At 47.1% G+C, this 12,979-nt stretch overlaps 1 protein-coding gene across 1 annotated transcript in view; it reads right to left on the minus strand.

Moving 5' to 3' along the window:
- Window positions 1-12,979, minus strand: part of cd109 (CD109 molecule) — a 222,920-nt gene that overhangs the window by 187,566 nt on the left and 22,375 nt on the right. The window contains exons 5-6 of the mRNA XM_070889012.1: window positions 4,881-5,006; window positions 1,827-1,866 (exon numbers count right to left, since the gene is read on the minus strand). Of these exons, the coding sequence (XP_070745113.1) occupies window positions 1,827-1,866; window positions 4,881-5,006 (166 nt within the window). The remainder of the gene's footprint in view (window positions 1-1,826; window positions 1,867-4,880; window positions 5,007-12,979) is intronic.

The following is a 12,979-nucleotide window of genomic DNA, read 5'->3' on the forward strand; positions in this document are numbered from 1 at the left end:
TGTAGGTTACGGCACTTCAAGTGCACATCCAAGTACTTTTTAAATGGGGTGAGGGTTTCTCTCTCTACCACCCCTTCAGGCAGTGAGTTCCAGACCCCCACCACCCTCTGGGTGAAGAACTTCACCTCAAACCCCTCTAAACCTTCTACCAATTACTTTAAATTTATGCCCCCTGGTTTTTGACTCCACTGCTAAGGGAAACAGGCCCTTTCTATCCACTATATCTAGGCCCCTCATAATTTCATACACCTCAATTAGGTCTCCCCTCCGCCTCCTCTGATCAAAGCAGCAACCGCTCCCCTCTCCTCCTCTCAGGTGGACGTAAATTATCCCACGCTGTTGTTCAAAGAGAAGCAGGGCAGCTCACCCCGGTGTCCTGGGGGTCAATATTTACCCCTCAACCAACATCACCAGAAAAAATTATCTGGTCATTATCTCATTGTTGTCCGTGGGAGCTTGCTGTGCGCAAATTGTCGGCCCGTGTTTCCTAAGTTACAACAGTGGCTGCACTTCAAAAGTTGTCTGTTTCTTCTGGTGGTGTCGTGAGTGGGGGGTGGGGGGGGGGAGGGGCGGCGGGGGCGGGGGAAGGGTGGGTGTGCATCCAGAACAACGGGCCATAACATTCAAATTTGAGTTAGGCCATCCAGGGGTGATGTCAGGAAGCACGTCTTCACACAAAGCGTGATGGAACTCTGGAACTCTCTGCCCCAAAAAGCTGTTGAGGCTGGAGGGTCAATTAAACATTTCAAAATTAGAAATTGCTAGATTTTTTGTTCGACAAGGGTATTAAGGGTTATGGAACCAAGGCGGGTGGGTGGAGTTAAGATACAGATCAGCTGTGATCTAATTAAAGGGTGGAACAGGTCAAGGGGCAGAATGGCCTCTTCCTGTTCCTATGTTGCTAGAAATTAGATTGAGGCCAGTAGATTGCATTCAACCACTGTGTTTGACCACGCATGGACAGACTTCTACCACCGGTTCCCGTGACAGTGCCAAGTGTAAATGCATCCTCCCCTCTCACACAGAGGCATGAAGGCAGAGATAACAGCAGCTTTAATTGAAGGACAGCGACTGTACCACTTGGAATAGGTGGACAGCGCTTGCTACTACAACAACAACAACTTGTATTTATGTAGCACCTTTAACGTAGTGAAATGTCCCAAGGCGCTCCACAGGAGTATTACGAGACAAAGAATTTGACACCGAGCAACACAAAGAGAAATTAGCACAGGTGACCAAAATGCTTGGTCAAAGAGGTAGGTTTTAAGGATTATCTTAAGAGAGGTAGAGAGGCGGAGAGGTTTAGGCAGGGAGTTCCAGAGATCGGGGCCCGGGCAGCTGAAGGTACGGCCACCAATGGTGGAGTGATTATAATCAGGAGGGCAGAATTAGAGGAGCGCAGGCATCTCGCGGGGGGGTTGTGGGTCTGGAGGAGATTACAGAGATAGGGAGGGGCGAGGCTATGGATGGATTTGAAAAGAAGGATGAGAACAAGAGTAATCCATGTGGGGGAGTCAAAACACAGGGCCATAAATATAAGAGAGTCACTAATAAATCCAATAGGGAATTCAGGGGAAACCTCTTTAGCCAGAGAGTGGTGAGAATGTGGAACTCACGAACACAGGAGTCGTTGTGGTGAATAGCACTGATGCATTTAAGGGGAAGTTAGATAAATACGTGAGGGAGAAAGGAATCGAAGGATAAGTTGATGGGGTTAGATGAAGATGAAGAGACTCGAGTGGAGCATGGACCACTTGGGCCGAATGGCCTGTTTCCGTGCTGTAAATTCGAAGTCATTCGATGTAAAAAGATCAGGAATTACTCACCATACTCAGCAACAGTGAAAGACTTTACCCGTTGCACACCCTGCAACAGAATGACAAAGTGAACGTATCCATCTGAGATTTAGCAGAAGCTATTAAAATGACAATATGCCAGATTCCCTCACTCTCAGAGCAGTAACTTCACCCGTGGTTAACACAGGGTTAACATCCTTCCAGGAATGCCCTGCATAACTGGACAATTGGACATTGGGCGCTGATGCGAGAAACAGCCAAGAGTAAAAATATCACAGGGGCTTTAAAATAACTTCCTTTTTTAACACTTTTGTTGGTTAATAAAATATTGGAGATGGGGAAAAGAGGCTGTTTGACTGGGCAAGGGGCAGTTGGAGTTGGAAGGTTATTGTTATGAAACCAAAACATTTGTGACTTTGGGTTTCTGCTCGTGGACCTTTCGTCATACAGTGAGAAGGTATGTACAAGTCAAATCTGGTAAAACCACATTTCAGGACTGCATTCTCATGCTGTCGACACCACTGGCAAGGCCAGCATTTATTGCCCATCGCTAGTGGTCCCTTGAGATGGTGGTGATCCTTCTTCTCGAACCGCTGCAGTCCTGTGTGGGGAAGGTACTCCCACAGTGCTGTTAGAGAGGGTGTTCTCGGAATCCGATCCAACGACGATGTCTTTTTGGTTTTGGCTCGAACGGGAAGGGAGGTGTCTACAAAAGATGATGGTCAACAACATATTGCAGCAGCAGACACCCCTTGAGAATTTGCCTCTGGAAGCCCACCTCACGGACAATAGATGTTCAACATCGAGTCTTTACAAGGCCATGCAAGCACTCGTGAAGTTGTAAATTTATTGTGCACAGTTCTGGTCTCCTTATTACAAGAAGCTATACAGAGACATTGGAGAAGGCGCAAAAATGATTTACAAGGATGATACCAGAACTGAGAGGTTATACCCATCAGGAATGACTGAACAGTCTGGGGCTCTTTTCTCTAGAAAAGAAGACTGAAGGATGAGAGGATTTCAAGATTATGAAAAGGTTTGATAGGGTAGAGGATGTTTCCACTTGTGGACGAGACCAGAACTAAGGGGCCATAAATATAAGATAGTTGCAATGTATTTACTTCAGGGGTTCTTTGCTTAAGAAATCATAGCAAAACATTGCTATTAAGAACTAGTCGGTTTATTAACAAAGGTGTAATCACACTACATATTACCAGTTCATCCACAAGGCTCACAACTATATAAGAACATAAGAACATAAGAAATAGGAGCAGGAGTAGGCCATTTGGCCCTTCGAGCCTGCTCCGCCATTCAGTAAGATCATGGCTGATCTGATCATGGGCTCAGCTCCACTTCCCTGCCCACTCCCCATAACCCTTTACTCCTTTCTCGCTCAAAAATCTGTCTATCTCCGCCTTAAATATATTCAATGACCCAGCCTCCACAGCTCTCTGGGGCAGAGAATATCACAGATTTACAACCCTCTGAGAGAAGAAATTCCTCCTCATCTCAGTTTTAAATGGGTGGCCCTTTATTCTGAGACCATGTCCCCTAGTTTTAGTTTCCCCTATGAATGGAAATATCCTCTCTGCATCCAGCTTGTCGAGCCCCCTCATTATCTTCTAAGTTTCAATAAGATCACCTCTCATTCTTCTGAACTCCAATGTGTATAGGCCCAACCTACTCAACCTATCCTCATAAGTCAATCCCCTCATCTCCAGAATTAACCTAGTGAACCTTCTCTGAACAGTCTCCAATGCAAGTATATCCTTCGTTAAATACGGAGACCAAAACTGTACGCAGTACTCTAGGTGTGGCCTCACCAATACCATGTACAGTTTTAGCAGGACTGCTCTGCTTTCATACTCCATCCCCCAATACATACCTCATCATGGATGAATGATCTAGACCCAACTGGCTGGGGTTTTATTGAGTCTTGTGAACAGCACATGACTGGCAAAGCCACTCACACTGCAATAGCTCCACAACTCTTTTTGTTGAGAACAAAAAATAAACATTAACTCAAGTGCCCCCTGACTAAAGGAAGGGCCACTCCAAACACTTTTCAAGTGCCCTTTTTTTGTGGTTTTTTGTGGGGGGTTTTTGTGGGGGGTTTTTGTGGTTTTTTTTTAGGGCACCGAGAGGCAAATTATACAAGTGCCCCCTGACTTGGGGGACACTAAAACCGGCAATAAAAACAAATTAAACTTTAAAACATGTAAAATCAAATTAAAATTTGGTTGCCGGGGGTGATGATGCACTCCAGTCCCTCCGGCGCCCACCTCTCGCGGAAGGCCGCGAGCGTACCGGTGGACACCGCGTGCAACAGCTCCACACATCTGTGAGCATACTCACAGGTGCATACATTACACTAGTCACTAATAAATCCAATGAGAAATTCAGGAGAAATGTATTTACCCAGAGAGAGGTTAGAACGTATGAACTTGTGACCACAAGGCATAGTTGAGCTGAATGGTATAGATGCATTTACTCCATTCCAGGGGCTTGAGCACAAAAAAAATCGAGGATGACACTCCAGTGCAGTGCTGAGGGAGTGCTGAGATATTAAACCGAGGCCCGGTCTGCCCTCTCAGGCGGACATAAAAGATCCCATGGCACTATTTCGAAGAAGAGCAGGGGAGTTATCCCTGGTGCCCTGGCCAATATTTATCCCTCAATCAACATAACCAAAAAACCCCAGATTATTTGGTCATTATCACACTGCTGTTTGTGGGAGCTTGCTTGTGTGAAAATTGGCTGCCGTGTTTACCACAATATAACAGTGATTCAAAAAGTACTTAATTCACTGTAAAGCACTTTGAGCTGTTCAATGGGCATGAAAGGCGCTGTATAAATGCAAGTCTTTCTTTCTTTAAGGGGAAGCGCGATAAGTGCATGAGGGAGAAAGGGATAGAAGTGAGATGAAGACGACTGTGAGAAGGCTAGTGTGGAACATAAATGGCGGCATGGACTAGATGGGCCGAATGGCCTGTTTCTGTGCCTTACAATCTCTGTAATACTGGTTTACTCCCTTTGTCAGCTGTGAGCTATTTGGAAATGTGCAATAGGATTGATTATACTTACGTTGGACGTAACCTGTATGTTCCAGTGGCCCAGTGGAGAGTTAGAAGACAATGGAAATTCCTTGGAAACTACGCCTAATGTGGTGTTCAAGTCCAACCACTGTTGGATCACAAACATCTGAGGGCTCTGTTGGATTAAGACGTGCATTAATATTGCGCAGCTCAGTTGTTTCTGTCATGTTTTACACAGAGCCTGTAGACACGAATGGCAATGCAACAACAACTTATATTTATATAGGGCGAGACTTTCCTATGAGCCTCTCAACGCGCGATTGCCCGCTGGGAAGAACTGGTAACGGTCGGTGAGTAACACTGGCGAGAATTTCCATTTTATATGTTTAAAGTAATTAAAACTAATCGCTCGGCGAGAAAATGGGCATTGCGCACTCATTGTCGGCAGTTTTCTCGGCGGTTAAGTGGAAAGTGAATAACACGAGCGGGTCTTTACCGGAATGGAGGTAATATTTAAAATTTAGTCCGAGGCTGCAGTTGGGCCTAGGGAGGGGGTAAAACTTTAAAAAAAATGTCAATTAAAAAAAAACGTACAAAGCATTCCGAAGACACTTTTATACCTAATCGCTGTTTTAAAATTTAAAAATAAATAAAGAACCTTTAACTTACCTTTCGTTGCAGAATACTCACCCACCGCCCTGTTTAAGCAGCTTTTACTGGGCGGGTCTCTCGGCGGTCTGGACGTCGGCAGTTGAGGCCAAACTTACGCCCTGGCAGCCGTTCTCGGCGTTGCACGTGGGCGGTTTGGTCCCGGCGGGCATGTTCCGATGTGGGCAACATCATGCAAAAACTTAAGGGGCAACTCTCACCGGGCAGAAAAGGCAGCTGTACCGTCGAGAAAATCGCCGCGAAACGACAGGAAAATCTAGCCCATAGCATTTTTCAATCGAATCATAGAATGGTTACAACACAGAAGGAGGCTATTAAGCCCATCGAGCCCGTGCCGGCTCTCTGCAAGAGCATTTCAGCTAGCCCCACTCCCCCGCCCTCTCCCCGTAGCCCTGCAAATTCTTTTCCTTCAATTACCAATTCTCTTTTGAAAGCAGTGATTGAGTCTGCTTCCAGCAGGCAGTGCATTTCAGATCCTAACCACTCGCTGCGTAAAAAAGTGGCTTATGTCGCCTTTGGTTCTTTTGCCAATCACCTTAAATCTGTGTCCTCCAGTTAATAACATAAGAACACAAGAGCCCGCCGACATACATTGAATACTGGCCTCCTGACTAAGGTGTGGTGGAACATAAGCATAAGAAATAGGAGCAGGAGTAGCCCATTTGCCCCTCGAGCCTGCTCCGCCATTCAATAAGATCATGGCTGATCTGATCTTGGCCTCAACTCCACTTCCCTGCCTGCTCCCCATAACCCTTGACTCCCCTGTAGTTCAAAAATCTATCTATCTCCACCTTAAATAGATTCAATGACCCAGCCTCCACAGCTCTCTGGGGCAGAGAATTCCACAGATTCCCGACCCTCTGATAGAAGAAATTCCTCCTCATCTCCGTTTTAAATGGGCGATCCCTTATTCTGAAACTATGCCCCCTAGTTCTAGATTCCCCCACGAGGGGAAACATCCTCTCTGCATCTACCCTGTCAAGCCCCCTCAGAATCTTATATGTTTCAATAAGATCACCTCTCATTTTTATAAACTCCAATGAGTACAGGCCCAACTTGCTCAACCTTTCTTCATAAGACAAACCCTTCATCTCAGGAATCAACCTCGCAGAACTGCTTCTAATGCAAGTAATCCCTCTTAAATAAGGAGACCAAAACTGTACGTAGTACTCCAGGTGTGGTTTCACCAATACCCTGTACAGCTGTAGCAAGATTTCCCTACTTTTATACTCCATTCCCCTTGTAACATTCTATTTGCCTTCCTGATTACTTGCTGTACCTGCCTGCTAACCTTTTGTGTTTTCAGATCCAGATCCCTCTGTAGCGTGGCATTTTGTAGTCTCTATTTAAATAATAATTAGCATTTTTATTCTTCCTACCAAAATGGATAACCTAACATTTTTCCACATTATACTCTATCTGCCAAACTTTTGCCCACTCACTTAATCTATCTATATATATCCCTTTGCAAATTCTTTGCATCCTCCTCACAACTTACTTTTCCACCTATCTTTGTATCATCAGCAAATTTGGCTACAGTACATTTGCTCCATTCATCCAAGTCATTAATATAGATTGTAAATAGTTGAGGCTCCATCACTGATCCCTGTGGCACCCCACTAGTTACTGTTTGCCAACCTGAAAATTATCCATTTATCCCGACTCTCTGTTTTCTGTTAGTTAGCCGATCCTCTATCCATGCTAATATATTACACCCGTATGGGGTTGGTTCTCGACCCCTCTGCCAATGGGAACAGTTTCTCTCGATCTACTCTGTCCAGACTCTTTATTTTGAACACCTCTATTAAATCTTCTCTCAACCTTCTCTGCTGTAAGGAGAACAACCCCAGCTTCTCCAGTCTATCCACGTAACTGAAGTCCCTCATCCCTGAATCAGTCTCGTAAATCTTTTCTGCACCCTCTCTAAGGCCTTCACATCCTTCCTAAAGTGCGGTGCCCAGAATTGGACACAATACTCCAGTTGGGGCCTGTTACACTCACAATAAATGGTCAGACTGACTAATGTGTGTAATAAGCAAGTGTGACCTTAGCTCCTTAATTAAAGTTCCAGAGTGCAGGTACCTTGTGCGTGGCTTGCTTATATACTATGCTCCCAAAGGATGCTGGGATCTCTTGGGACTCCAACAGGTAGGCCCTCTGGTGGTCAGGTGTGATGCAGGTTACAAGGGGTTAAATACATAACATTACTCCCCCGTTAAATCAACAGTACACTTATTTACAAGGTGAGACAATCTGGGGCTTTGCGCTCCCTTGTCGATCGTCTCGGTACAAATGCTGGTGTGGGTGGGTTAGTCAGTTCTTCATTGGGCTGTTGGGCAGCCGGCCTTGCCAGGCTGCTGTAGATGATGAGATCAGTTTCGTGGGCAACTGTGATGTCAGTTGCCACTTGTGTGTGTGTTGGAAGGTCAAAGTTGGTGGTGTCCTCTTCGGGTTGTTCGTAGCTGTTGGTGAACCGCAATTTGATTTGGCCCAAGTGTTTTCTGTGCGTTTGTCCATTGGTCAGTTTGATCTGAAATACCATACTCCCCTTTTGGCTGTGACCGTGCCAGCAGGCCATGCCCATAATTGAGCACAAACACAGGATCATTGATCTCAATATCATGTGACAAATTTGCACGGTCATGGTACACATTTTGTTGATGCCGCTTGTCCTTCACGTGACCATGTAGATCAGGGTGGACTAGCAAGAGCCTTGTTTTAAGCGCCCTTTTCATGAGCAGCTCAGCTGGGGGAGTCCCAGTGAGTAAGTGGTGGTCTGGTGCAGTAGCTGAGCAGTACTCGGGACAACCGGGTCTGCAGGGAGCCTTCCGATACACATTTCAAGCTTTGCTTGATGATCTGAATTGCCCGTTCTGCCTGGCCGTTGGATGCGGGCTTCAACGGGGCAGATGTGACATGTTTGATCCCGTTGCAGGTCATGAATTCTTTGAATTCAGCACTGGTGAAGCACGGTCCATTGTCGCTGACTAGGAAATCAGGCAGGCCGTGCGTGGCAAACATAGCTCGTAGACTTTCAATGGTGGCCGTGGATGTTCTTACAGACATTATTACACATTCAATCCACTTTGAGTAAGCGTCCATGACAACCAAAAACATTTTGCCTAGGAATGGGCCCGCAGAGTCTACATGGATCCTCGACCATGGTTTGGATAGCCAGGACCACAAACTCAGCGGTGCTCAACTGAGAGCAAGTGTTGCACTGGCGCACGCATCTGGACTCAAATCTGAGTCGATGCCAGGCCACCACACGTGGGATCTGGCTTTGGCTTTCATCATTACGATGCCTGGGTGGGTGTTGTGCAGTTCTCAAATGAATGTGTCTCTGCCTTTCTTGGGCAAGGCTACGTGATTGCCCCACAAAAGATTGTGGCGGATTACATAGTTGTATGCCGACAGCGTGAGCGCCCATCTTTCGATGCGGGCAGAGGCATTGGTATTAATTCCTTTGCTCTCCGAGAATAGCGATATGAGCGGCTTGTAGTCAGTTTCAAGCTCGAACTTGAGGCCAAATAAGTACTGGTGCATTTTTTTTACCCCGTAAATGCACGCTGTAGGCCTTGGACAAACTCCTGGATGCATAATCAACTGGTTGGAAAATTCCCAATTCATTAGCCTGTTGTAACACACACCCGATCCCATATGACGACGCCTCACAAGCTAACACCAATCGTTTACATGGGTTATACAGGACAAGCAGTTTGTTAGAACACAATAAGTTTCTGGCTTTCTTAAAGGCAGCCTCTTTTGAATTCCCCAGACCCAGTCGTCTCCCTTGCGCAGTAGCGCATGTAGGGGTTCTAGCAGGGTGCTTAACCCAGGTAGGAAATTACTGAAGTAGTTAAGGAGTCCCAGGAACGACCACAGCTCCGTCACATTCTGTGGTCACGGCGCGTTCTTGACAGCCTCCGTCTTGGCGTCGGTGGGTCTGATGCTGTCTGCTGAGATTCTCCTTCCTAAGAATTCGACATCCTGTGCCAGGAAAACACACTTCGAGCGTTTCAACCTGAGCCCCACGCGATCCAACCGACGGAGAACCTCCTCCAGATTCTTCAGGTGCTCCATGGTGTCCCGACCTGTAACCAATATGTCATCCTGGAAGACTACTGTGCGAAGAACCGACTTTAGCAGGCTCTCCATGTTCCGCTGGAAGATCGCTGCGGCCGACCGAATCCCGAACGGACACCGGTTGTAGATAAACAGACCTTTGTGCGTGTTGATGCAGGTGAGGCCTTTCGAAGAATCCTCCAGCTCCTGCGTCATGTAGGCCGAGGTCAGGTCCAGCTTGGTGAACGTCTTCCCTCCAGCCAGGGTCGCGAATAGGTCGTCTGCTTTGAGTAGCGGGTACTGGTCCTGCAGCGAAAAACGGTTAATCGTTACTTTATAGTCCCCGCAAATTCTAACCATACCGTCCTCCTTAAGTACCGGAACAATCGGACTGACCCAGTCGTTGAATTCCACCGGCGCGATGATGCCTTCACATTGCAGCTTGTCCAGCTCGATTTCCACTTTTTCACGCATCATGTACGGTACCGCCCGAGCCTTGTGGTGGATGGGTCATGTACCGGGAACCAAATGGATCTGCACTTTCGCCCCCAAGAAGCTTCCAATGCCTGGCTCTAATAATGAAGGGAACTTGCTTAGAACCTGGGTACATGCGGTGTCGTCGATGGATGAAAGCGTTCGGATGTCGTCCCAGTTCCAGCGGATTTTCCCTAGCCAGATTCTGTCAAACAATGTGGGGCCATCCCCAGCAGGAGTTCATGTTCTGCTCCATCATAGGAGACTTTGACTTCAACACTGCCAATTACAGTGATTAGTTCCTTTGTGTAAGTCCTTAGTTTGGTGTGAATGGGGCTGAGCTTGGGCCTGTGTGCCTTCTTTCCCAACAGCCTGTCGAAGGCTGTTTTACTCATTATGGACTGACTTGCCCTCGTGTCCAGCTCCATAGACACTGGAATACAGTTCAATTCAACTTTCAACATTATTGGTGGGCATTTCGTCGTGAACGTTTGTAACCCGTACACCTCTGCCTCCTCAGCACGAGTTTCCAATTCCGTCTGATCCACTGTGGATCGATCTTCCTCTGCAATGTGGTAGTTTGCAGAGTTTGCAGGGTTTGCAGCTCGCCTGCACATTTGTTGGAGGTGTCCCATTGTTCTGCAACCATTGCACGGATAGTGCTTAAAGCGGCATTGATGGGGCCGATGATCACCCCCGCAGCGCCAACAGGATGTTAACTGCCTCGCATTAACGTTTGATGGTGGATTCTGGATCAATTGAGGTCGGGCCACAGCAGCCGGTGTGTACATTCTGCCCCGTATATTTCTGCTCAAAACTGATGTTACTTTATGCACAGTACTGGCTGAAACTTCTTTGTTCTGCGAAATCTGTTTGGTGTTGTCGCTGGTGGACATAAATGCCTGGGCTATCATTATGTCTTTACTCAGATTCGGAGTTTCTGCAGTCAACAGTTTGCGAAGGATTGTCTCATGTCCGATGCTCAGTACAAAAAAGTCTATGAGCATTTGTTCTAGGAATCTCTCAAACTCACAATGTCTTGCAAGGCGCCGTAGTTCGGCGACATAGCTCGCCACTTCCTGGCCCTCCGATCGTTGACACGTGTAGAACCGATATCTCGCCGTCAAAATGCTTTCCTTAGGTTTGAGTTGCTCCCGGACCAGCTTACACAGTTCTTCGTAGGAATTCTCTGTTGGTTTTGCCGGGGCCAGGAGATTCTTCATGAGGCCATAGGTTGTTGCCCCGCAGACAGTTGGGAGGATCGCCCTTCGTTTGGTCGCGTTCTCGTCCCCTTCCAGCTCGTTGGCCACGAAGTAGTGGTCGAGTCTCTCCATGAAGGCCTCCCAATCGTCCCCCTCTGAGAACTTCTCCAGGATGCCGACTGTTCTTTGCATTTTCGCGCGGTTTTTCGTTACCTCGTCGCCAATTGTTACTCTCATAATAAATGGTCAGACTTAGTCCTGTGTGTAATGAGCAAGTGTGACCTTAGCTCCTTTATTAAGGTTCCAGAGTGCAGGTACCTCGTGGGTGGCCTGCTTATATACTGTGCTCCCAAGGGATGCTGGGATCGCTTGGAACTCTAACAGGTAGGCCCTCTGGTGGTCAGGTGTGATGCAGGTTACAAGGGGTTTAGTACATAACAGGGCCGAAGCAGTGTTTAATAAAAGTTCATTATAATTTCCTTGCTTATGTACACTATGCCTCTATTCGTGAAGCCCAAGAACACATTTGCTTTTTTAACCCCTTTCTCAAATTGCCCTGCCACCATCAACGATTTGTGCACATATACCCACAGGTATCTCTGTTCCTGCACCCCATTTAGGACTGTACCCTTTAGTTTATATTTCTTCTCCTCATTCTTTCTACCAAAATATATCACTTCGCACTTTTCTGCGTTAAATTTCATCTGCCATGTGTCTGCCCATTCCACCAGCCTGTCCTCTTGAAGTCTATCACTATCCTCCTCACTGTTCACTATACTTCCAAGTTTTGTGTCATCTGCAAATCTTGAAATTGAGCTCTGTACACCCACGTCCAAGTCATTAATACACTTTGTCATGTATCCTAAATGTCTACTGTTGGTACTATCACAAGGTGTGCCACCAGAGGACACAGCAGTGGGAGACTCGTAGGTTACCTGTACAGGTGTGCCTGGCCTAGTATAAAAGACAGGCCACCAGGTGAGATCCTCACTCTGGAGTTAGCAAATAAAGGACTAAGGTCACTACAGTTCAAGCACAACACATTGCCTCGTGGAGTCATTATTAGAGCATCTACGGACACAACAATTGGCAACGAGATTACGACCTTTCATGCAAAAATGGCTACATTTGGTACATTGCAGCAGTTCGCCGATGGTAATGATTGAGATGCCTTTGCGGAGAGGCTCGAACATTTCTTCACAGCAAACGACCTGGCAGGAGATGACCCGGCTGCACTGACTGATAAGCGCAGAGCTATCCTGCTAACCAGTTGTGGGCTCACCGTCTATGGCCTCGTCAGGGACTCGCTGGCACCAGCGAAGACAACGACCAAGACGTACAAGGAGCTCATAACCCTGATCCATGAGCAACTCAAGCCCAAGGAGAGCATCCTCACAGCCAGACACCGGTTTTACACCCACCGACGGCCCGAAGGCCAGGAAATCGCGAAATACGCTGCAGACCTCAGGTGTGAGTTCGGCAACCACCTCAACAAAGCGCTGCGGGACATTTTTGACATTGGAATTGGCCATGAGGGCCTTCTTCATAAGTGACTGTCAGCGGGTACCACAGTCACACTGCAGAAGGCCATCTCCATGAGCCAGGCATTCATGATCTCGACCTGCGGCTCTAGGCAGATGACTCACCCTCAGGACTCAAACCTGGCAGGTACTGTGCACAGAGTGGCGCCGTTTAGAGGCTGGACTGTAGAGCGCGAACCCTCTCAGGGAAGAGAGAA

The sequence above is a fragment of the Pristiophorus japonicus genome, chromosome 9 (genome assembly GCF_044704955.1).
Source record: "Pristiophorus japonicus isolate sPriJap1 chromosome 9, sPriJap1.hap1, whole genome shotgun sequence".
Classification (NCBI taxonomy): Eukaryota; Metazoa; Chordata; class Chondrichthyes; family Pristiophoridae; genus Pristiophorus; species Pristiophorus japonicus.